General features: G+C 44.8%; 1 protein-coding gene across 1 annotated transcript in view; it reads left to right on the forward strand.

The window, feature by feature from the left end:
* LOC129704214 (catenin alpha-3-like) overlaps nt 1–24,640 on the forward strand; it is a 959,161-nt gene that overhangs the window by 57,402 nt on the left and 877,119 nt on the right. The window contains exon 6 of the mRNA XM_055647177.1: nt 19,542–19,805. Coding sequence (XP_055503152.1) covers nt 19,542–19,805 — 264 coding nt within the window. The remainder of the gene's footprint in view (nt 1–19,541; nt 19,806–24,640) is intronic.

Below are 24,640 nucleotides of genomic sequence, written 5' to 3' on the forward strand. Positions count from 1 at the left end.
GCTGATGTCATGATCCCTCAGCCTGATCGTTATCCCATCGCCTACATGGGCTCCCATTGTCCTGATGGATGGGTGATCCACGATGGTGATTGTACTTGCTGCTGGCCTGTTTACCACCGTCTGCTGAGGCTCGGTACCTTCCTTTGTGTTTACAAGATAATCTCGTTATCTCTGTCTCGGCCTTTCCTGCCCACACCATTCGCACAGTTGTGTGATGCCCAAGTCCACAGGCCAGACAGGTTTGAAACTTGAAACTGATTCTTTCTTTGTGGATTGTTTTTTTTTCCTTTGCAGCCAGCAAGTCTGTCTTTTTAAAATGTCCATGTCCTTATCCGAGTTCTTCCATAATTTTGGAGGATTTGCCCCAATAACTTACAGTGGGCAAGCTGTCTGAATTCACTGGCCGAAAACAATTGGGTCTACTGCATTTCTTCACAGTGCTTCTGAGCACATCTCCCGAGCGGACTGTAGTTCTCAGCTGATTGACTAGGTTCTATTCAACACACAGACTTTCCAGCCATAAATGGCTGCAAAGCCCATAATGACCCTGCAGCCAGTAAGTCTTCACCCTAAGGCTCATTGGCTTTTTGTTAATCTGCTCTTACTGGATTGCCACTGCCATGCTGTATTATTCCCTAGAGTGGTGCAAAAATGAATGAATGAATGAATTAACCCCAGCCTTCTCACAACCTGACACTGATGGTTCATCGAGTTATACAGCATGGAAACTGGACCTTCGGCTGGTCCCAACTTGCCTATGCCGACCAAGACGCCCCATCTATACTAGTCTACTTGCCTGCATTAGGCCTATATCCCACTCAACCTTTCCTGTATATGTATCTGTCCAAATGTCTTTTTAAATATCGTTATTGTGCCTGCTGGCAGATGGTTCCATATACCCACTACACATTCCTGCTCCTTTTGGCTTAAAGTAAACATTAAATTATTTTAATTGCATTTGTGTTTGTGTGGAGACAGTCACCTCAAAAGGGGAATAATTGGGGTACACTTGTTTGGATATTTGGAAACATAGGTGACACGGTGGCGCAGTGGTAGAGTTGCTGCTTTACAGCGCCAAAGACATGGGTTCGATCCTGACTACACGTGCTCTCTGTTCAAAGTTTGCACATTCTCCCCATGACCTGCTTGGGTTTTCCCCGGGATCTCCAGTTCCCTCCTACTCTCCAAAGATGTACAGGTTTGTAGTACGCTAATTGGCTTGGTAAAAATCGTAAATTATCCCTGATGTGTGTGTGTGTGTGTGTGTATGTAGGATAGTGTTTTCTGGGCGGGGATCGTTGGTCAGCGCGGACTCGGTGGGCAAAAGGAACTGTTTCCACGCTGTATCTTTAAACTAAACTAAAAAATGCTTTTGAACAGAAGATGGAATGAATGCCTAGGTTTTCGCAAATGGAACTCCTGGATTTGCTATGCAAGGTGAGCGAGCCAATTTCATTTCCAATCATTTCCATAAACTTAAGAGTCAAGAGTATATGATTGTCCTAGCACTGGAATGGAACAATGACATTCTTAATTGCTGAAGTTTAGATAATGAATTTAGGGTTCAAATGTTTCAAAGGTCTTTTATTGTCACGTGCACCAATTAAGGTACAGTGATTTGCGAATCGAGGACTTGGGTTCAAGGTGAAAGAGGAAGATTTAATAGGAATCTGAAGGGTAACTTTTCCACACAAAGGGTGGTGGATGTATGGAAGCTGCCAGAGTCTGAGGAGGTACTTGAGGCAGGGACAATCTCAACATTTAAGAAGCAGTTAGACAGGCACATGGATAGGACAGGTTTGGAGGGATATGGCAGGCAGGACTAGTGTAGCTGGGACATGCTGACCAGTGTGGGCAAGTTGGGCCAAAGGCCCCTTTTCACGCTGTATCACTCTATGACTCCATATGGGGAAAATACAAGGTTATTGAGTCAAACAGTGTGGAAACATATCCTTCGGCCCAATTCTGTTATGCCAATCAAGATGCCCCATCTAAGATCATCCCATTTGGTCCATATCCTCTAATCTTCCCTCTCCGTGTATTTTTTGATTCATTTTTTGTGTTCTTGCATTCTTCTGTATACTCAGAAGATAGCGTGCTGGAAATAAACAAGAAATGTATATTTAGAAAATGGTGAAGATTTAACACTGCCAGGAGTCCAATGAAACATTGTAATCATAAAGTAAATTGCACATCAATCTCTCAAGTTTCTGTATGTGAAGTCAAATGTAGAAATTCAGGCATTGTTCTTCAAGCTATCCTGCAACTTAACATGGCAATTGTGCTGGCTTCCTAGTGAGAAACTCATTGTGGCGTTCTATGCAAGGGCATATAGGTGTATGTTACACACAAAGCATGCATGTAGAAAGCAGGACAGATGCATTAAGTGGGAGTGATATATCAGAGTTAAAGTTCAATACACTCTGACACTGAAAATGTACTTATTTCGGGTGTGGACTCTTAATCCTTCAGATTTGAGATTAAATTAAAAAAAACTTTGAATGTCTCTTTCATCTTTCTCTCGGTCTTATATAATCTTTTTATTTAATTTACTGATTGTGATTCATTAATAATTCCTGATTCTTGAATCACGGTGGGGTAGCGTGGGAGAGCTACTGCCTTACAGCGCCAGAGACCCAGGTTCGATCCTGACTGTGGGTGCTTGTCTGGGCGGAGTTTGAACATTCTCCTGGTGACCTGCGTGGGTTTTCTATGAGATATTTGTTTTTTTCCCACACTCCAAAGACATACAGGTTTGTAGATTAATTGGCTCGGTTATAAATGTAAAATTGTCCCAAATGTGTGTAGAATAGTATTAATGTGCAGGGATCGCTGGTTGGTGCGGATTTGGTGGACCAATGGGCCTGTTTCTGCGCTGTATCTCTAAACTTAACTAAAACTAAACTAAGCCCCTCATATGCCACACATTTCACGGAGAGGGGGCTGTACTAACTTCTGTAACTTGGTGCTCAAAAGCCCATGGAAGATTTACATCTGCCATCATGTAGACAATGTTGCTGTCGTTCTTTTCAAGATGTTTAGGAAATGTCTAACGCAAACACAGAAGCATCAGTGTATGAGAGGAAAAGTTTCATTACCTAAAAATCATATTTGCGAAACATTTAAATGCCTTGCTTTGCAAGTCAATCATGGCAAAAATGCACAATTGAACAACTTCCAAATGAGTTTTCTGAATGATGTAAAGGGATCTGAAAATAAATAATGAAACGGGTGAACTGTTCTTGAAGGAAATGCAATAATTTCAGAGAAAGTTATCATGTAAACAATACGAGGTATGCTTTGGAAGTAACTCTATAGTTGTAGTATAATTTAGTTTAGAGATACAGCACGGAAACAGGCTCTTCGGCCCACCAAGTCCACACCGTCCATTGATCATCCGTTCACACTAATTCTATGTTATCCCACTTTCTCATCCACTCCCTACACGCTAAGGGTAATATACAGAGGGCTCATTAACTTACAAACCCACACATCTCTGGGATGTGGGAGGAAACCTGAGCAGCCTGCAGAAACCCACACAGCCACAGGGAGAACGTGGAAACTCCACACAGATAGCACTCTAGATCAGGATCAAAATTGGGTTTCTGGCACAGTGAGGCAGCGGCTCTACCTGCTGCGCCTCTGTGCTGCGTGTATACGAAAGGATATCTAAATGAGTTTAGTGAGACAGAAACATGACATTTGCAAGTGGTGTAATCTGGACATAGCTTTGCATTGTGTTTGAAACAAATTATCCCCGTTCCTGTCAGATTTCGTTGGCAGGAATGCAATGAACAAGGACGGAAGGAGAGCGAGAATATATGGCACCAGTCTGAGAGAAAGAGAAACAAGGTTGTTGTAAAAGCCCATTTCAGGCTGAGAGTGTCTATTGTGACTCCAGAACCATACTATTTTGAATGGTGCACAAATTACTGATCCTCCAATTATTCTGTGACTAAATCCTGGAACCATACCACAGCATAAGGGTGAACGTTCGTAAGGAAAACTGCAGTTCTTGAAGAACAGCCTTCACTGGGGAAGAACAGCTTTCACTGGGGAATTTGAGGTTGATAATAAACACTAGATTTGCTTTGCAACAGCCATTTTCTAAAGAATTGAAGGAAAATCAAAGCATATCATTCTTTTGACATCACCATGTCCTGGTATTCCTTTCCTCAGTTGTGACAGCTGTTTTACTCCCAGTCCTGCTCTGGTTTCTCTCCTTGTGCTTCTTTCTTCCTCAACAACTCTTAAGAATCTTAACGCCATCCAGGCCAAAACAGCTCCCTTGATTGGCACCTTATCCACCACCCTAGGCATTCATTCCCTCTACCACTGGCTCACAATGGCTGTATATCCACTGCCCACAATGGCAGTATATTCACTGAACACACTGCTGTTTGCCCAGGTTACTCCAACAGCACTTCCCAAACTTGGGGCCTCTACCACCAAGAAGGACAAGACAACAGACACATTAGAGAACTCCTATCTGCAAGTTACCAGCAAGTCGCCGATCGCCGGTCCTTCCCAGTCATTGTATATAAATCTTGGAACTCTCTACTAAATAACATTGTGTGTGAGTATCTTCAACAGAAGGGCAGTGATTTAGCAAGGTGGCTCAAATCATCTTTTCCTGAGCAATTAGGAGTGGTGAATAAATTTTGGCTTTGCCAGCAACATCCAAAAATTGAAGAAAAAAAACACAAATCCTGGGGTCCAATTCTCCTTCTCAATCCTGGTTCTCCTTTCTCTCTCCTTGCTTTGTTATTTGTGTCTCTCATCTCAGGTGATGTATCCAGTCCATGCTGACCAGAAGAAATGCTTACTTAAAACATTTCCCAAACATTTTGCTGCTTTTATCTGGCTGGGCTGCTTTGCGTTCTCAGTAAAAAAAAAAAATCCATGGACGTAACTTGTTCTCCGAGTGTCTTTTTATTGATCTTTTTTAATGTAATGAACAGTTACTATTTTCTCTTTGCAACACAACAGAAGTTAGAGAAGATTGTGGCACCCGTTTTGAAGGCAAAGCTGGTGGGTAGGAATTAAAGTTGGCAGAGTCGCTGCTCAGAGTGTTAGTTACGGAATTGGATGGGGAAGCTCAGATTGAGTATCCCTCTGGAAAGAAGCTTTAAAAACACATTTAAAAAAATAAATCTCGTGTTCTCGCCAGAGGCTGTGCTTGTACAGATGGGCTACCGACTATTTCTTGCATTTAGGCCAAATATTCCCTTGGCACTGCATGACCTGGTAATATCATCAGGAGGCTCCTTTGTCATTGAAATTAGTCCACTGCGCCTCAGTTGATGGCCTTACTATTGCCAAAGATACACGTGCAGAATGGGTTGAGTGAGTGTAGCATTTCTTCTGGAGCATGATTTGGGCACCTATTGCTACCCCATGCCACACACAAATGAAGGGTTAAAGTTGAATCCAACTGTTAATCTTCTAACGGTTCATCTTGCATGTAATAAAAACATAGAATGCTGGAAACACTCAGCAGGATACGTGGAAAGCGATACTGTCTTAATGAAGACCAATCGTAAGAATCTTTGCTGCATCTTTCACTTGATATTTTATTCACTTAAGTTGACACCTGACATTCTTTTAGTTCTCTGGCCCTATACATTGACTCTGGCCCAATGCTAACCTGGTCAGATCTTAATGCGCTTCTGAATTGGACCAACAATATAATCTATTGTATTCAGAGGTTTGGCCAAATGACTAGACACTGTTTTCTGCTGTTTTTTGCCAACCTGAAATGAATATGAAAAGCCAATACGTTTTGTGTCTTGGAAATCAATTGAAAATAAATACTCGCTTTGAATCATGCAACATGCTGGCAGATTGGTTTAAAGCCTTTCTGCTAGTTTTCTAACTGCAAGATTTCACTGCAAGTCTAAACATTTCATTTCCATTGCAAAAGATGGCAGTATCCATTCAAGTGGATTATTTTTAGTCTGTTTCGAACCTTCAATTAAGATCTGAATTCAAGAATAAAGATACAGCTCGGGCACTTCACAGATTGCCTTAAACTGGAACCTGTGGCACGGAGAAGGGCAGATTAACTCTTGCATATCCTGCAGTAACTCAGTGAGCGCTGCTCATTTATTGGACAAAACTGGATATATAATGAAGTGACTGAATTTGACTTGGTCATAATTAAATATTGCATTAATGGCCAAGCTCTTTTATTAAACAGTGCGTTTAGAAACATAGACATAGAAACATAGAAAATAGGTGCAGGAATAGGCCATTCGGCCCTTCGAGCCAGCACCGCCATTCAATATTGTCATGGCTGATCATCCAAAATCAGTACCCTGTTCCTGCTTTCTCCCTATATCCCCGGATTCCATTAGCCCTAAGAGCAATATCTAACTCTCTCTTGAAAACATCCAGTGAAATGATCTCCACCGCCTTCTGTGGCAGAAAATTGCACAGATTCACCTCCTTGCTCCTTTACTCAAATCCTCTTGCTATGGAAGCCAACATGCCATTTGCTTTCTTCACTGCCGGCTCTACCTGCATGCTTACTTTCAGTGACTGATGTACAAGGACATCCAGGTCTTGTTGCACCTCCCCAATAATCTGCTCCTGTCCTTGCTTCCAAAGTGGATAACAGCACATTTCTCCACATTACACTGCGCCTACCATGCATCTGCCCACTCACCCAACCTATCCAAGTCACCCTGCAGCCTCATCGCATCCTCCTCGTAGCTTGCACTGCCACCCAGCTTTGTGTCATCCGCAAACTTGGAGATAATTTGTACATTTTTGGTAAATGTTTGCCAAGGGCAGCTAGTAGAGATGCTGTTTTATAGATCCAGTAATTGGGCCTAATTCTGACCTCCAGTGCTGTCTATGTGGAAATGGCCCTTTCTTTGTATGAACACATGGGTTTCCTCGGGGTCCTGCATTTTCCACCGACATAACAGAATTATGTGGGTTGGGAGGTTAATTGACTGCTGTAAGTTCCCCTAGTACATAGATGAATTGTAGAATCTAGTGGAAAGAACAAAATGGGTTAAATAGGGTTAGAGCTAGAAGGCTAGGCTTGATGTTTAGCATGGATTCAGTGGGCCAAAGGGCCTTCTTCCTTGCCGTATCTTTGAGATTGCATGATTGTATGAGCTCCAAATATCACCAGGGAAAGGTTGTTTTTGTTTTGTGAATGGGTTCATGTTAATTTTGTCTCTGTTGTGTAGAACTTGGGAAAACCCATAGATTAAAGAAAGGCCACTTTGACGAGCAAGTCTGTGGATATCCACTGATCCTCAGTCAGTACCTACTCTAGCTATCATTTTACATAATTAGACTTTTGCAGGATTGAGTCTTGTTGGGAGGTGTTGAGCCTACATCTGGGGCTGACATGAGAGTTTGAACCATTAAACTTCCTAAAACAGGATGTTCAGAGAGGAAAACCTTGGGAGCTCTCCCAGGCAGTTAAACCTTTCTCCCAGGATTAAACTACTGCTGCTAGGAAGGGGAAAATGGAGGAACACTAAGTGAGCGTCGGTTGAGGGAGAGGCATCATGTGGATTGTAGGGAGGAGTTTTTGACTTTTCCATCGTAGGAGAAAGATTCTGACTGTCTACCCTATCTCATAATTTTATGTACTTCTATCAGGCTTTCCTGCAACCTCCAGCATTTTGGAGAAAACAATCCATCCAAATTCGCCCAGCAACTAACATCCTCTAAACCAGGCATCATTCTGGTAAATATCTACCCACACCAGATCCTCCACATTCTTCCTGTAATGTGGCGACCAGAACTGCACACAATACTCCGAATGCAGCCTAACCAAAGTCCTATAAAGCTGCATCATGACTTCCCGACACTTCTACTCAATGCCTCGACCTATGAAAGCAAACATGCCCTGCCCCTTCTTTACTACTCTATCCACTTGTGTTGCCACTTTCAGGGAATTATGGATTTTGACCCCAAGAACTCTCTGTACATCAATGCTGTTAAGGTTCATGATATTTATACAGGTGCACAACCTTTTATCCGAAAGCCTTGGGACCGGACACTTTTCGTAATTCAGAATTTTTCGGCTTTCGGAATGGAAGATTTTTAGCGTAGATTTTAACGGCTGGCGGAGTGGCAGAGTGCTCGGCTCATATCCGCAAGGTCGCGAGTTTGCGCCTCGATCCCGGCAGTTACTCGATCGCGAGTTTGAGTCTTCAATGTAGTTTTTTCTTGCAGAATAGGAGAGAATAGGGAGGGTTAGGCTGGGATCATTCTCTCCGAGATGATCTTAGTGCGGGAGACAAGTGTAGGAGAGGTGTACTGACTGTGTGGGCAGAACTTTGGAAGTGATTGCCCACCATTCTCAAAAGCCGCTGTGTCTCCCTGTCCCTCCAACTCCAGAGGAATCCGCTCCCCGATGGGCCGCAATGGCGACAAGTGGCAGTTCGCCCCCAGCCCGAGCTGCGCACCCTCATCCGCAACCCGGGTTCCTCTGGAGTTGGAGCGGGGCTGGGCTAGAGTTGCTGCTGGCTGTGAGTCCCTGGGATCTCCGTGCTTGCAGTGGGCCTGGGGGTCGGTGTCCCGATGAGGGGGCGCAGCTCGGGCTGTGGGCGAACTGCCACTTGTCGCTGTAGCGGCGCATCGGGGAGCGGCTTCTGGTGGTCCTGACGTCTCTCAGCTCCTGTCCAGGGGGGTGGCCGGAGACGTCAGGACCAACAAGAACCCGCTCCCCGATACGCCGCTACAGCGACAAGTGGCAGTTCGCCCACAGCCCGAGCTGCGCCCCCTCATCCGCAACCCGGGTTCCTCTGGAGTTGGAGCGGGGCTGGGCTAGAGTTGCTGCTGGCTGTGAGTCTCCGTGCTTGCAATCGGTGTTCCGGTGTCCCGACGTTTCCGGCCACCCCCCTGGAATGGAGCTGAGACTGGGAACTGTACCGCCCTTGCCCCCTCCCTCTGCAACTGCAAACAACCCCACAGTTCCCAGTCTCAGCTCCTGTACAGGGGGGTGGCCGGAGACGTCACAGCCCGAGCTGCGCCCCCTCATCCGCAACCTCAAGACCAAGACGTACTTTGCACACCATCAGCTTCTGTCCCTACGGGGAGCGTGTTCCTCTGTAGTTGGAGCGGGGCTGGGCTGCTGCTGGCTGTGGGTCTCTGGGATCTCCGTGCTTGCAGTGGGCCTGGGGGCCGGTGTCCCGTTGGTCCTGACGTCTCCGGTGACTGGCACTGGCTCCGACGTGAAGGCAGTGCAAAGCCCCCGTGCCGGTGCAATGGGCGGGGAGCTGGAGAGGGGAGGGAAGGGGTCACACATATGGCCGGGAAGCAGAGGGGTGTAGGTGGGGTGAAACTGAAGGGAGCGACAATTTGCTGCTGCCTGCCCGCTGAGTTAAAAAATTCCCACGCAAGACTCACGATACACTGTGTATCGTGAGTCTACCGTGGGAACTTTTTAACCCAGCGGGCAGGCAGCAGCAGATTGTAAATTATTAACCCTCCCGCGCAATATACCCTCACCTTCTCTTTTATGAATGGGGATTTAGTTCCCCTTTCTTCGAGGACCGACCGGAGGTTCCGCTGTCACCTCTGCGGGCCGCCCTCGGTGAACGTCTTCAAGGACCTTTCTTCAAGGACCGAAAAAATGTCCGCTATTCGGAGCTTTTCGTTATTTGGATCGTCGGATAAAAGGTTGTGCACCTGTATATCACTTATTTGATCTCCCAAAGCGCAACACCGCACACTTGCCCGGATTAAACTGCATCTGCCATTGATCTGCCCATTTCTGCAACTGATGATATCCCAATGTCCACTTTGACAGCCTCCCTCACATTCAGTGACCACAGCAAACTTGGTGTAATCTGCAAACTTACTAATTAACAACATCTGCGTTTACGTCAAAGTCATTTACATATGTCAGAAGCAGTAGCTGTCCCAGCACAAATCCCTACAGAACTGTACTGTTCACAGACCTCCAGTCCGAATATTGTCCTTCCATCACACCTCTGTCTTCTATCAGTAAGCCAATTCCATTAGCATCCTAGAATGAAACTACAGGGTTTTGTTTTTCAAACCTCGGTCTCATTAATTTGCCTGCTGAAAGTGATTGTTTTAATTTCCCCTCTCTCCTTTGCACCTTGGTTATATTGTGAATTTGATAAGTTTTGCAGTCTTCTGCTGTGGAGTTGCCGCAGAATATTTATTAAATATCTCTGTCATTTCTTATTCCCAATTCTTAATTTCCCTATCTTGGCATTTAAGGGATTGACAGTTAATTTTTATTAACCTTTTCCTCTTTGCATATTTAAAAGTATACAGTTCTCCGAAAGTGGAGCCACAGAAAGATAGGGTGGTGAAGAAACCGTCTGGCAATCTTGCTATTATCTGGCAGGGCATTGAGTACAAGAGCTGGGAATCATGATAGACCTGCACAGGATGTTGATGAGACCACACCAAGCATTACATATATAGCAGTCTGGTTGGTGAGCTAGAAGTAGGTTATCATTAAGTTGGAAAGGGTGCAGAAATGATTCACAAGGATGTTCCTGGGCCTGGAGGGCTTGAGTTACAATGGAAAAGCTGGATAACCTGGGGTTTCTTCACTGGAATGTAGGGAGTGAGGAGTGACCTTATAGAGGTTTATAAAATTACAAGGGCCATTGGTAAGATGAATGTTCACAGTCTTTTTCCAAGGATAGGGGAGTCGCAGACCATAGATTTAAGGTGAGAGGGAAAAGATTTAAAAGGCACCTGAAGGACAATATTTTCACATCTCAAGATCATTTGTTATGTGTGGCATCTGAGTTTTAAAACATCCCTCTCCTCTGGGCCTCCAGCAGAATGGGCAGAGTTCATGTATCGCCATTTTACTCTGCATACTGACCTAGGACATAAGATTCAGATTCAGATTTAAACTTTGTTGTCATTGTGCAGTGTACAAGTACAGAGACAACGAAATGCAGTTAGCATCTCACCCAGAAGAGCCAACATAGAATAATGGAACAGTAAAATATATATATGCACATACTGTAGCAGTAGTGCAATTTTTCTGGGGGAAGGAGTGTCTGGGGGGGATGGGGGGTGATTGGCAATCACCAAGGTGCAGAGTTAAGTAATGTAACAGCCGCAGGGAAGAAGCTGTTCCTGAACCTGCTGGTCCGGCAACGGAGAGACCTGTAACGCCTCCCGGATGGGAGGAGGGTAAACAGACTGTGGTTGGAGTGAGTGCAGTCCTTGGCGATGCTGAGCGCCCTTCGCAGACATCGCTTGCTCTGGACAGACTCAATGGAGGGGAGTGAGGAACCGGTGATGCGTTGGGCAGTTTTCACCATCCTCTGCAGCGCTTTCCGATCGGAGACAGAGCAGTTGATACAGTTAATAAGGATGCTCTCGATGGTGCAGCGGTAGAAGTTCACCAGAATCTGAGGAGACAGATGGAACTTCTTTAGTCTCCTCACGAAGAAGAGACGCTGGTGAGCCTTCTTGACCAGTGTTGAGGTATTGTGGGTCCAAGAGAGGCCATCAGAGATGTTGACCCCCAGAAATCTGAAGCTGGAAACGCGTTCCACCTCCGCTCCGTTAATATGGATGGGGGTGTGCGTGTCACCCATAGACCTTCTGTAGTCCACAATGAGCTCCTTGGTCTTCTTGGAGTTAAGGGCCAGGTTGTTGTCAACGCACCATGCTGCTAGGAGCTGAACCTCCTCCCTATAGGCCGACTCATCGTTGTCGCTGATGAGGCCAATCACATGGATATTGATAAGTGCCCAAGGGATGTGGCAGAACTACGGCGCAAGCTTTCCAGGGATATGTTATGGATTGTACTGATTTGCAGTACATTTACTTTTGAGGCAATGCGATTGTTGGAGGGTACACTGACTTTTGAGTTATGGCCACCAGGCAATGTTCATGTTGTTTGATGCATTTGTGTAAGTTTGATTGGTGAGGTTGAGGTTCAGTGGTAAGTTTCATCATAATCGTAATCATACCATACTTTATTAGCCAAATATGTTTTGCAACATAGAAGGAATGCCATACATAAAAAGCAACCAAACACACAAAATACATTTTAACATGAACATCGACCACAGTGACTCCTTCACATTCCTCACTGTGATGGAAGGCGAAACAAAGTTCAATCTCCTCCCTTCTTTGTTCTCCTGCGGTCCGGGACCTCGAGCCTTCCGTTGACGGGACGATCTTGGCTCCCGTAGCCGGCGGCGTTTGGGCCCAACGCGCCGGGGCGATCAAGCACCTGCATCGGGAGGGAGGGGGAGGAATCTCAGCAATATTTTATTGTTGCAATTAGACTCACTAGCTGTCGTAACTCTGTTTGATGGGAATTTGAATTCTTTAACAATGATGGTAGGACTTTAATAACCGAACTTTATTCCAGATTACCTGATCAAAGCCCAGTAATAACTTCTAAAATATTGATCATTATGCGATGTGACTGTGATTGTGACACTGGTATAAAATAGTGATTGGTGAAAGGGTTGTCTTAGGTCCTGACAGTTATTGATCAGTGAACTGCTGGTAAAGAATACTGACAGCCAGGAGAGGCATTGGTCGTTAAAGGGTGGCTTTGACCCTGATTGTTACAGGAGGTATTGATCAGTAAATGGGTGACTATGATCCTGACATTTATGGAAGACACTGATCAGTAAATGGTTTGTCTACATCCAGACAATCGCAGGAATTAGTGTTCATTATGTAATTTGACTTTGGTTGTGACACTAGCCTGAAACACTGATGGTGAAAGTGGAGTTTAGAATCCTGACATTTACAAAGGATATTGATCAGTAAATGGATGGCTTGGATCCTGACAGTTACAGGAGGTACTGTTCGATAAATGGGGTGATCCAGAAGCCAGGCAGTTGGAAGGGCATTGATCATGAAAGGTTGCTACAAAGCTGGAAATGATCAACAGGGCTAGATAAAATGATCACAAATTTCTGTAAGGGGAATAATGTTTGTCAAATTCCTTGAGCTTCTTGAGGATTTAATAACCAGACAAAAAAACCACTGGGCATGATGTAGTTGGAGTTTCAAAACGTCCACAGGGCGGCAGGGTGGCGCAGTGGTGGAGTTGCTGCCTTACAATGCTTGCAGCGCGAGAGACCCGGGTTCGATCCCAGCCACGGTGCTGTCTGTACAGAGTTTGTACTTCTCCCCATGACCACGTGGGTTTTCTTGGAAATCTTTCTTCAAGATCTTCGAGAAATTGGCCGCAGTGTGTGTAGGACAGTGTTAATATGTGGTGATCGCTGGTCGGTGCGGACACGGTGGGATGAAGGGCCTGTTTCCACACTGTATCTCTAAACTAAGGCTAAAGGTGAGTTTGTAAATTTGAAGTCCATGGGGGGGGGGGAAGAATGTATTGTAATGCAACTGATAATTGGATATCAGGCAGGAATCATAGTGTTAGATGCAGTTGTGAATACCATTGTGGTATCACTGCAATATGCACACATTGTGCTTGGGCAATTCAAAACATAATCATCTTATATTTGGGTGAGGGAACAGAATGTAATGATTTGAAGTTATCTGATGACACTAAACTGGGACTGTGATTTGTAAGGAGGATACCAAGAAGTCTCAAGGTGAGTTACAATGAGCGTGCGGTATAACATGCGAAAATGTGAAGTTATCCGCTTCCGTTGGAAGAACTGCAAAGAAGCATATTAGTGAAAATGTTTTGGATTGGGGACTGTTGAATTCTAAGTAGCACTTGTACAGTACTAACAGGTTCCAATGAGCATTTAAGAATGCAAATTGTATGTTGGACCCCATGGAAAGAGGGTTTTGAGGCAGAAGTACGAATATCTTATAACAATAAGACAGGGCCCCAGTGAGATCATACATGCAGTAATTTGTGCAGGTTCTCTTTACCTAAAAATGGATATACTTATCATGGAGGGAATGTAGCAAAGATTCACCAGACCAATTTATGGGACCTTATAAATGCCATAAGAGGAGAACTTAGGTTGACGTGTAGGGAGTGGGTGAGGAAAGTGGGATAACAGAACTTGTGTGAATGGGGAGACAAAAATGCTGGAGAAACTCAGCGGGTGAGGCAGCATCTATGGAGCAAAGGAAATAGGCGACGTTTTGGGTCGAGACCCTTCTTCAAACTGATGTGAGGGTGCAGGGGGTGGGAAGAAGAAAGGAAGAGGCGGAGACAGGGGGCTGAGGGAGAGCTGGGAAGCGGAGGAGAAAGTAGGGACTACCTGAAATTGGAGGTCAATTTTCATACCGCTCGGGTGTAAACTGACCAAGCAAAATTGCAGTGGGCCTCACTCTGGCCATGAAGAAGGTCCAGGACAGAAAGGTCGGATTCGGAATGGGAGGGGGAGTTGAAGTGCTGAGCCACCGGGAGATCAGGTTGGTTATTGCTAACTGAGTGTAGGTGTTGTGCGAAGCGATCGCCAAGCCTGCACTTTGTCTCACTGAGGTTGATCATACGCTGAATAATCCAACCAGAATTTTGTTTGGAAGTGGAAAGAAATAATGGAAATTGCATTCTTTGCAACGTGTAAAAGGAGATGAGATACTGTATTGTAATTTGGCTGCATGTCATTGTGGTATATATCATATCTTGATTGGTAAATATGTTTAATTTGTGACTTTATTTGAAGCAGAAATAATATGTGAATGCTTCATTGACCATAATTCTGACTGGTAACTACGCACTTCGTCCGAGCACATTATTGCATGCGTCATGCAAGCCGTCTTAAATGACCACCTAAATTGTCATTTGGCAACCTAAAAAGCTGCCTAGGTTGCCCGGCTGGCAACAGCGAAAGAAAGTTAAACGAGAGCCCTGGTGCATGTGTGTATATACACACACTGAACTTTTTATTTTCCCCGTTATGTACTATGTTTACATATTCTGTTGTGCTGCAGCAAGCAAGAATTTCATTGTCCTATCTGGGACATGTGACAATAAAACACTCTTGACTCTTAACTCTTGACTAAACAATCAACCAAAAGTGGCACTAAAATGGAGGATGAGATCTTGGAACAGTACTCAGTTGCAAGCACGATGCTAGCGGTTATTATCGCCTCTACTGCTTTCCTCAAATATTAGAATAACAACTACATTTCAATGCAAAATGAGACAAGGTTATGCACTCTTTTCTTGTTGAACTGTCACCAGGGAGCTATTGTTTCAGCTCCTTGTCACTGATGGCCTCCGAATGCCTGATGGGCTGAGAGCAACCATAGATTTCCACCCTGCAGTTGCTCTCTGGTATCAAAGCTGTCTGACAAAGGGATTGCAATCCTTGACCCTGCCGTCCACATTGACCATTCAAAGCCGTCAGCCAAAATCATGCAAACTCTTAGCATGTGCTTTACTCAGCGTGTAATCTACACTGAACGCCTAGTGTACAACCCTCATGCTCACGGGTTTTAAGGTAATTAATTCTGAGTATGTTTTTATCTGTGAACCTATCTGCCAGATTCGCCCCCTGCCCCCTACCAGCTGCTGGTGCCATTCAAAGGATCAACATTAGCCTATTGTTCCTTGTTTATTTTTTTCAGCATTTGCAATAATTCAACTTGTATTTGGTGCTGTGCATACTTGTTCCAGGTTGGGGAAATCTGCAGGGAATGATGGATGCCGTATAACCTTTTTACTGACTTTGGGTACTCTGCATTGACAAGCTTTTCATAGACCAGTTTCTCAAGGTGAGAGAGGAAAGATTTAATAGAAATCTGAGGGGCAGCTTTTTCACACAGTAGGTGGTAGGCATGTGCAATGAATTACCAGAAGAGGTAGCTGAGGAAATTACAATACCAACATTAAAACAAATAAATTTGGAAAGGTACATGGATAGTAAAGGTTTTGAGGCGTTTGTGTCAAACGTGGGTAATTGGGACTAGCTTAGATGGGGCAACCTGGTCGATGTGGACAGGTTTGGCTGAAGTGTCTGTTTCATTGAGGTATGATTCAACGACTCCATGGCATGGGGATGGGTAGGAGAAGGGGTGGGGGGGGGGTTATCCCCATATTATCCCCATCTACACTTCACCCCTTCTCGGAAAGCAGCCATGTGACATTAAATTGGGTAGTTTGTAAATATTGTAGGAGTACAGGTACATAGTTCCATGCAGGTGCAGTCACCGGTAAATAAGGTGGTCAAGGCTTTTGGCACATTGTCCTTCATCAGCCAGAGATGCTGTCTGATCCGCTGAGTTACTCCAGCTTTTTGTGTCTATCTTCACTTGAGAACCATCCAATTTAAGCCTCTGGATCTTAGGGAGCAGATTGTTGTAAGTTATACGTGCTCCTGCAAGTTGAGGCCTGGCAGTACCTTTCGATCACTGCCTGTAGTACAGCTAGAAGAGGAGATGGTATTCCCAGAGATTAATGAAGCATTTGAAGAGGTGCTCCACAAAATGCTGGAGTAACTCAGTGGAACAGCAGCATCTCTGGACAGAAGGAATGGGTTACATTTTGTGTCGAGACCTTTCTTCAGACTGAGAGTCAGGAGAGAGGGAGACGGAGATGGAGAGCTATGGAAGTGTTGGGTGTGAAAACAATGGCACAGCTGGAGAGTTGCTGCCGTACAACATCAGAGACCCAGGTTAGATCCTGACAGCGGGTGCTGTCTGTGAAGTGTTTGTACGTTCTCCCTAGGATCACGTGGGTTTTCTCCGGGTGCTCCGGTTTCCCCCAACACTCCAAAGACATCCAGGTTTGTAGGTTAATTGGCTTTGGTAAAATTGTAAATTGTCCCTAGTGTGTAGGATAGTGTTAGTGTATGGGGTGATTGCTGGTCGGCGCTGACTTGATGGACTGAAGGGCCTGTTTCTGCGCTGTATCTCTAAAGTATAAACTCTGAAGGAAGTAGAGGTGTTGATGTGCTTTCTTGGGAGTAGTGTTAGTGCGGTGCTTCAAAGATGGTTGTGCCAATGGTTATGAAAGAATGGATCTGGAACATTGTGTTCAGGGGAAGATTGCTGTGGGTCATTTCTGAATGAGGGACCAAGGAAGATAACATTCAGCCCGAAACGTTGCCTATTTCCTTCGCTCCATAGATGCTGCTGCACTCGCTGAGTTTCTCCAGCATTTTTGTGTACCTAACATTCTCAACTATGTGTTCGGGTGAAGAAACACAAAAGTTGTTGCTTCTTTCTCCCTAAAATGTTCTGTAGGCAATTAACCTTTAAAAAAATTTGGTTACCGTTTCAAAGTAGAAATAAATACAATCAGGTTTCATGCTGTTTGCTCCCACACAGTAAATAGTTGATCAGTTTGTTTGTTCTGATTATGCGACAGCCCAAATGAGATTCACCTGACTGATTCTTGGGATGAGAGGGTTGTCCTGTCTGGAGAGGTTTTGTTGAAATTAGATTTGTGTTCTTTGAGGTTTTGAAGAATGAGGGGGGTGGGGTGATCTTATTGAAGCATAGAAGATTCTGATGGGGCAAATGTCAAGATGTTTCTGTTAGCTGAAGATTTGCGAATGAGGGGACATAGTTATTGGATTAGGGGGTGCCTTCTAAAACTGAGGTGTCGTCAATGCAAATTGAGGTGCAAGTACCGCTTTGCTTCCTGAATCATAACAATGTCGACTGTATCTACTGCTGTCACCTTCAGTGAGCTATGAACTTGGACTCCCAGATACCTTTTCCATTCAATGTTGTGAAGGGCTTTTCCATTAACTGTATATTTTCTCCTTGCATTACATCGCCCAAAGTGAAACGCCTCGCACATGCTCGGGTTAAACTCTGTCACTTCTCCACCCATTTCTGCCAAGTGATCTACATCCCGATGTATCTTCCGACAGCATTCCTCACTGTCTGAAACTCCTCCAATTTTGGTGTTAACAAACTTACTCACCAACCCATCTAGAACCTTTTCTTGCCTCCAGTTTATTTCCTCACCCACCCCCCCACCTCTACTTTCAGTCCAAAGGAGGGTTCCGACACAAAACGTCACCAATCCATACAACCAAGCTCACGCACACCCACACACACACACACATCCATACGTACATAACTATTCTTTCAAGGCTAAGCTGCCCCGACCGATAGAAGCTATCTTCTTTTCCCCTTGGTTCAGCTGAAGTTTCATACCACCTCAGGCATCGACTGTACATCTTGCTTGTCAAGCCTCCTGACCACCTGGCCTTGAGTACACCAGAATTTAGCTCAATCTAATCTTTTTTTTTGTGTCAGCCTCACATTTGTCTGAAAAAAATTTCAATTCATAGATATCCATGATTAAGATACACTCCATGTGAGAAAAAGTACATTGCTTGATTGCAAGCCTATTGGCACATACCTATCTTCATTCTGTATTTTAAGTCTATGATTTGATCAATTTAGCAAACTCGTAGATTGCCATTAAGGAAACATATCTTTGTTTAAATGTTTTAATGTCTGTATCAAAGCCAGATTTAGAGGCTTGTTACTTGTGTCCACATGTAAATCTCAACTGCCATACTACCAAATGTTCAGAAGGTTATAATTAGATTGCAGCTTCATCTTGCTTGTCTTTTGTATAAAGATCATCCCCAGCATTTCCTTTTGCTCACGTACTGAGATATTAAGCAAAGTCACAACATTTTTTAAAGTTGGTAAAGTACAGCTGTCGTAGCTAATGACTGTAGATTTGGTTAAACATGCTCATGCTGGATATTTGGAGACAAGATGCAATCATTAAAGACCAACCTTTAGTTTAAATAAACAGCATAGAAACACCGAGTCCATGCCGACCATTGATCACCCGTTCCCACGGTTATGTTATTCCAGCTTTTTGTGTCTATCTTAAAATAGAAAATATTGTAGCTTCACTAATTGTGGTGCAGAGGCATCCAACACATCACTGAAGAAAGGTCCCGACCCGTAAAGTCATGTCAGATGCTGCCTGATCTGCTGAGTTCCTTCAGCACTCTGTGTTTTGCTCAATATTTCAATATCTACAGTTCCTTCTTTTGTCACCATTGGAATAATATATTTTTTCCCATTTTCCTGATGTTTGTCCATCCTACAGCTGGTGGGTAGGGAAGGGGGTGGGAAGATCCTGTCAAATTATTATTTTGTATCTATTGTTTAATGACAAATAGGTCTTGGATGCCTAATTGCCTCTCTCCATCTTCTGAGTGTAACATTAACATCAAGCTGAGAGGGGATGGATTTAAGAGGGACCTCACGTCCATATCTGGAATAATCTGCCACCGGATACCATAGAAGCGGATGTTATTATAACCTTCAAATGATATTTGAACAGATATATCGATAGGAAAGGTTTGGAGGAATAAGAGGAATAAGGAATTCAAGCCAATGGGTCTAACCCAGAATGCAAATTGGTTGACATGGACAAATTGGGCCGAACGGCCTGTTTTCATGCTGTAAACTCAATGACTCTTATGTGATAATGGTTTGGTCAATAGTGCAACTTCAGCACTGCTGGTTCAGCAGAAATACCGGACACCACCCTGTAGAAACTATGTTCTCCAATGATTTGTCACCGATGGGAAAGAATAGTCATTACATTATCTTTTGCGGGTTAATTTTGTGAAGAATTCTTAAATTTGGTTGCATTTTGAATGTTTTCTCTTTATTGGCAGGACCTCAAGTCACCCAGTGAGCGTGAAGGTCTGGCAGCTGCCCGTGCTTGCTTGAAGCAGACCTCTCCCTTGTTATATTCTTCATTCATGGCCTACTTGCAACATCCTAACATCACTGCGCTTCAGGCAGGGCGGGAGTCTGTCCATGGTGAGATACAAGAGGCCTTTGCTGTCATCTCTGACGCTGTGCAGGGAATTGGATGCCCAATGTCCAAGTCCATAACGGCTGTTCCATCTCTCGCTGGTGCCATTGATGAATTTGAGGTAAGTAAACTGGCTGTTTATTTTGAACTTACAATAATAATGGATTTGACAACACCTCATTAGTTGACAGTAGTTTTAATTGCCATGTTACCTGGAGATGAGCCACCATGTTCAAATCAATTTGATGATGCTCAAATCTAATTTCTGCAAGGTTTTACTGAAGCAGGATAAGTTTTTTTTCCAATAAGCTTGTCACCATGTCGTTCGCAGAGAGGAGGATTTAAATGGTTTGGTTAGTGGATAGGAGGGTGTAATGTGAAATTTAACCCAGAAACCTGTGAGGCAATGCTTTTGAGGAGTTGTACAAGTCCAGGACACATAGAATAAATGGCAGGAATATTAAGAAATGCAAAAGAAGAGAGGAACCTTGGAAGGTAAGGCCACAGATATTTAAAAGCAACAATTGATCGATAAAGCCATCAAAAAGACATAGAGGTTCTCTCCTGTTGTTAGCTGAGACAGAGGATATGAGACTGGGTAGATTAATCGAACTATATGTAATGTGTGTTTTGCCACCGTTTTGAGCATTGTGTGCAGTTCTGATCACTGCCTTGCGAGGAAGATGTAATTACAATAGAGGGTGTGCAAAGGAGTTAACAGGGATATTGCCAGGCCTGAAAATTATAGCTCTGAGGAAGATTGTGTTGGCTGGTGCTGCTTTCTTTGGAGCAGGCTGAGGTGAGGTTTAATTTCGGGTGCATATGAATCGAAGAACTTGGACTGAATAAATACAAAGGCCTATTCCTTGGACTGATGGGTCACAATGCAGGATGCGTAGATTTAAAACGATCGATGAAAGGATTAGAGGAAGATGAAGAAAATATGTACTCACCGTCAGGGTGGTGGAGTTGGAAAGGTGACTGTGGCAGAAGCTCTCATCTATACCTTACTAAAACTCTTATCTTGTCATCTTCCGGTTTGTGCAGTCTTTCTATCTGCGAAAAAAAGGTTTGCGATAGCGCTACGATATTTCGCCAGTTCACTCACCGTTCTCCAATCCTGCGATTGCATCAAGTTTCGTTCCGATCGGTTGAATATCGTAACAGTTAGCGAGGTTTAATATATCTTAAAAACCACGTGTGCACAGATTGATCTCTTCTGCCATTCTGCGGCGCGCGGATTAGTCTCTTCCCCTTTCACTCACAAGGACGGTCTGCCCTTTCCTGCGCCATCGCGTCTTTACTGGAGCTGAGGATGGCGGGCGGAGGTTTCCAACCGGACACAATTTTCGGAGGGATCCGAAGCAGCCCGGCCCCAAGCAGCCCAACCCCAAGTAGCCCAGCGTCGGAGCCCCTGCCCAGTCTAGTGTGGGAGACCCAGCCCCGCCCAGTGTTGGAGACCGAGTCCAGCCCAGAGTTGGAGATGTCACCGATGTCGCCAAACGGAAAGCGGGAACTCTGATCCTGGCGGAGGAGAACGGCCAGTGACCAGCGGCCGCTGTGAGTCCCCAACGCACCGCCAATTCCAGCCAGTTGTTTGTGATCGTTAAATGCAGAATCAGGCAAAAGTTGCAAAACCTGTAGTCAAGCACCAACAGAAATGATAAACTTCTTTCTGTCCTACGCACCGTGCTCCCTGATGGCAGAAACATTTGCGGTACCTCCTCAGCTCATGAAGAAGAGGACAATTCCTGGGTGACAACAAGCAGAGATTAGATTAGAGTTGTTGTAGCCGACAATGAGGCCTGGATTTGGGTCCCTCAGTGGAAGCAGAAGCCAGCCCCGTCAGACACAGCCCAATGGTTTCTGGGACAGACAATGTGTTCTGGGCTAGAAATGTTGGAACTGGTTTGTTCCTGGCTCCTCCTGAAATTGTGCAACACAATTAGAATCACCTACTCTTGCTCCTTGCCATCACGCTGTAAGGCAGGACAGGAAATGCATCAAGCTCTTCAGCAAAACACACAATGCTGGGGAACTCAGTGGGTCAGCCAGCGTCTGTCTTTCTGTCTGTCTGTCTGTCTGTCTGTCTGTCTGTCTGTCTGTCTGTCTGTCTGTCTGTCTGTCTGTCTGTCTGTCCCCCCTCTCCCTGCCCTCTCTCTCTCTCCCTCTCCCTCTCCCTCTCCCTCTCCCTCTCCCTCTCTCCCTCTCCCCCTCCCCCTCCCTCTCCCTCTCTCCCCCTCCCCTCTCCCCCTCCCCCTCCCCCTCCCCCTCCCCCTCCCCCTCCCTCCCTCCCTCTCCCTCCCTCCCTCCCTCCCTCCCCCTCCTTCCATCTACCTCTCCCTCTCTCTCTCTATCTCTCCCTTTTTTTATTTTATTTATTTATTTTTTAATTCCAAGACTTTATTCGACACAACAAATGATACAACAGATCAAAGTCATAAACAAAAAAAGAAATTACACTATATCAAGTGTCATTATAATACAACATTACAATCATTGTTCACAATACTCTCAACCCCACGCGGTGACCAGCGTCCACGGAAGACCTCCAAAGTCCCCGTGGACACCGCGTGTTCTCTCTCCAGGGACACACGTGCACGGACGTAGGCCCGAAAGAGGGGCAGGCAGCCGACTCTAGCCTGACCATCGACCGCCTGCTGCCTGGACCCGCGAATGGCCATCTTGGCCAGGCCCAGGAGCAAACCGACAGGTAAGTCCCACTCCCCCACTCGGCTCTCCCCACACCCTGCCTTGTGTCCAAACACAAGAATCGTAGGACTAAAATAGAAACATAGAAACATAGAAATTAGGTGCAGGAGTAGGCCATTCGGCCCTTCGAGCCTGCACCGCCGTTCAATATGATCATGGCTGATCATCCAACTCAGTATCCCGTACCTGCCTTCTCTCCATACCCCCTGATCCCCTTAGCCACAAGGGCCACATCTAACTCCCTCTTAAATATAGCCAATGAACTGGCCTCAACTACCCTCTGTGGCAGAGAGTTCCAGAGATTCACCACTCTCGGTGTGAAAAAAGTTCTTCTCATCTCGGTTTTAAAGGATTTCCCCCTTATCCTTAAGCTGTGACCCCTTGTCCTGGACTTCCCTAACATCGGGAACAATCTTCCTGCATCTTGCCTGTCCAACCCCTTAAGAATTTTGTAAGTTTCTATAAGATCCCCTCTCAATCTCCTAAATTCTAGAGAGTATAAACCAAGTCTATCCAGTCTTTCTTCATAAAACAGTCCTGACATCCCAGGAATCAGTCTGGTGAACCGTCTCTGCACTCCCTCTATGGCAATAATGTCCTTCCTCAGATTTGGAGACCAAAACTGTACGCAATACTCCAGGTGTGGTCTCACCAAGACCCTGTACAACTGCAGTAGAACCTCCCTGCTCCTATACTCAAATCCTTTTGCAATGAAAGCTAACATACCATTCGCTTTCTTTACTGCCTGCTGCACCTGCATGCCTACCTTCAATGACTGGTGTACCATGACACCCTTGTGGTCTCGCTGCATCTCCCCCTTTCCCAATTGGCCACCAGAACTTTAGGAACAACCCCTTCAGATATTGGTACAGGGGCAATAGCCTCTCACACTCCATATATGCGTGGAACACGGTCTCTTCCTCTCCACAGAAAATACAAGCAGCGGACGAGCCCGTGAACCGACTCAAAAGTTTGTTACATGCCACCGCTCTGTGCAGCACTCTCCACCCCAGGTCCACAATGTAAAGGGGGATAACTCCTTGTAGAGGGACCCTCACTGGGGGCCTTTCCCGCCTTCAGGTGGTAACACCTATAGCCCTTTATCTCTCTCTGTCTCTCTCTCTCTTTCTTGCTCTCTCTGTCTCGCCCTCTGTCTCTCTGTGGCCAATCGAGTCTACTCTGTCATTCTCGGATGATTTATCTTTCCCTCTCAACACTATTCTCCTGCCTCCTCCTCATAACCCCTGACCCTTTTACGCCCATTTTTGTTCCTTAGCTCGTAAATTTGAGCCATTTTGTCTTTGAAGGGCGAAAGTCCAAGGGGAGAGCTTGTTAAATGTGAGTTAATTATTCCGAGGCTTTGTGGAGAAACCATTCCACTTCTGAAGGCAGAATGAAGGCAACATCTGTAATGCCTTTGTGCTGAGAGGTCTGAACAGCTATGGCTTATAAGAAGAGTTAATTATGCAGCTGTAACTTGAACTTGCCATCAACCAGGCATGAAATCTGCAAATTAATAAATGCAGGAAAAGATAAGAAGTGATTTTAGTGTGGAAGCATTCATTCAAAATCCCATTTTCAGAGCCCTCCATTATAATTTGTTCAGTTTAGTTTAGTTTCTGGATACAGCGTGGAAACAGACCGTTCAGCCCATCGAGTCTATGCCGACCAAACATCACACGTACACTAGTTTCTATGGTATCCTAGTTATGGATCCTACACACTCGGGGGAATTTACAGAAGCGAATTAACGTACCAACCTGAACGTCTTTGGAATGTGGAAGGAAACCGGAGCACTGGGAGAAAACCCACGCCGTCACAGGGAGAAGGTACAAAGTCTGTACAGACAGCTTCTGAGGTCAGGATCGAAGGATATGCAAGAGAGAAGTATGTGGAAGGAGCTAGAGTTATACAAACACTTTCTACTAAAGCCACTTGTACAGCCACTCGTGTCCTTTCACTTGCATGTCTTCCCTCGGAAGAGTTGGCTGTGCAATTTAAAGTAACAATTATGCCTTAATTTGGTATCCAAATTCCACTCCTTCCAAGGAATTATTAGTTTTCTAACGCCAAGACAATATCTTACTTTCAGTGTTTCTAGCAGCTGGCTTTTTCAGATCATTATCTTTTATAGTCGGGCTAATAGTTTTAGCAAAAAAATGTCATAAGGTAGGTATTTAAAAATGTTTTTTTTTAAAAATGAGTCCAGTAAAAAATAATGGAAAAAATTATAACAGATTTTTC

The sequence above is a fragment of the Leucoraja erinacea genome, chromosome 15, assembly GCF_028641065.1.
Source record: "Leucoraja erinacea ecotype New England chromosome 15, Leri_hhj_1, whole genome shotgun sequence".
In the NCBI taxonomy this organism is placed as follows: Eukaryota; Metazoa; Chordata; class Chondrichthyes; order Rajiformes; family Rajidae; genus Leucoraja; species Leucoraja erinaceus.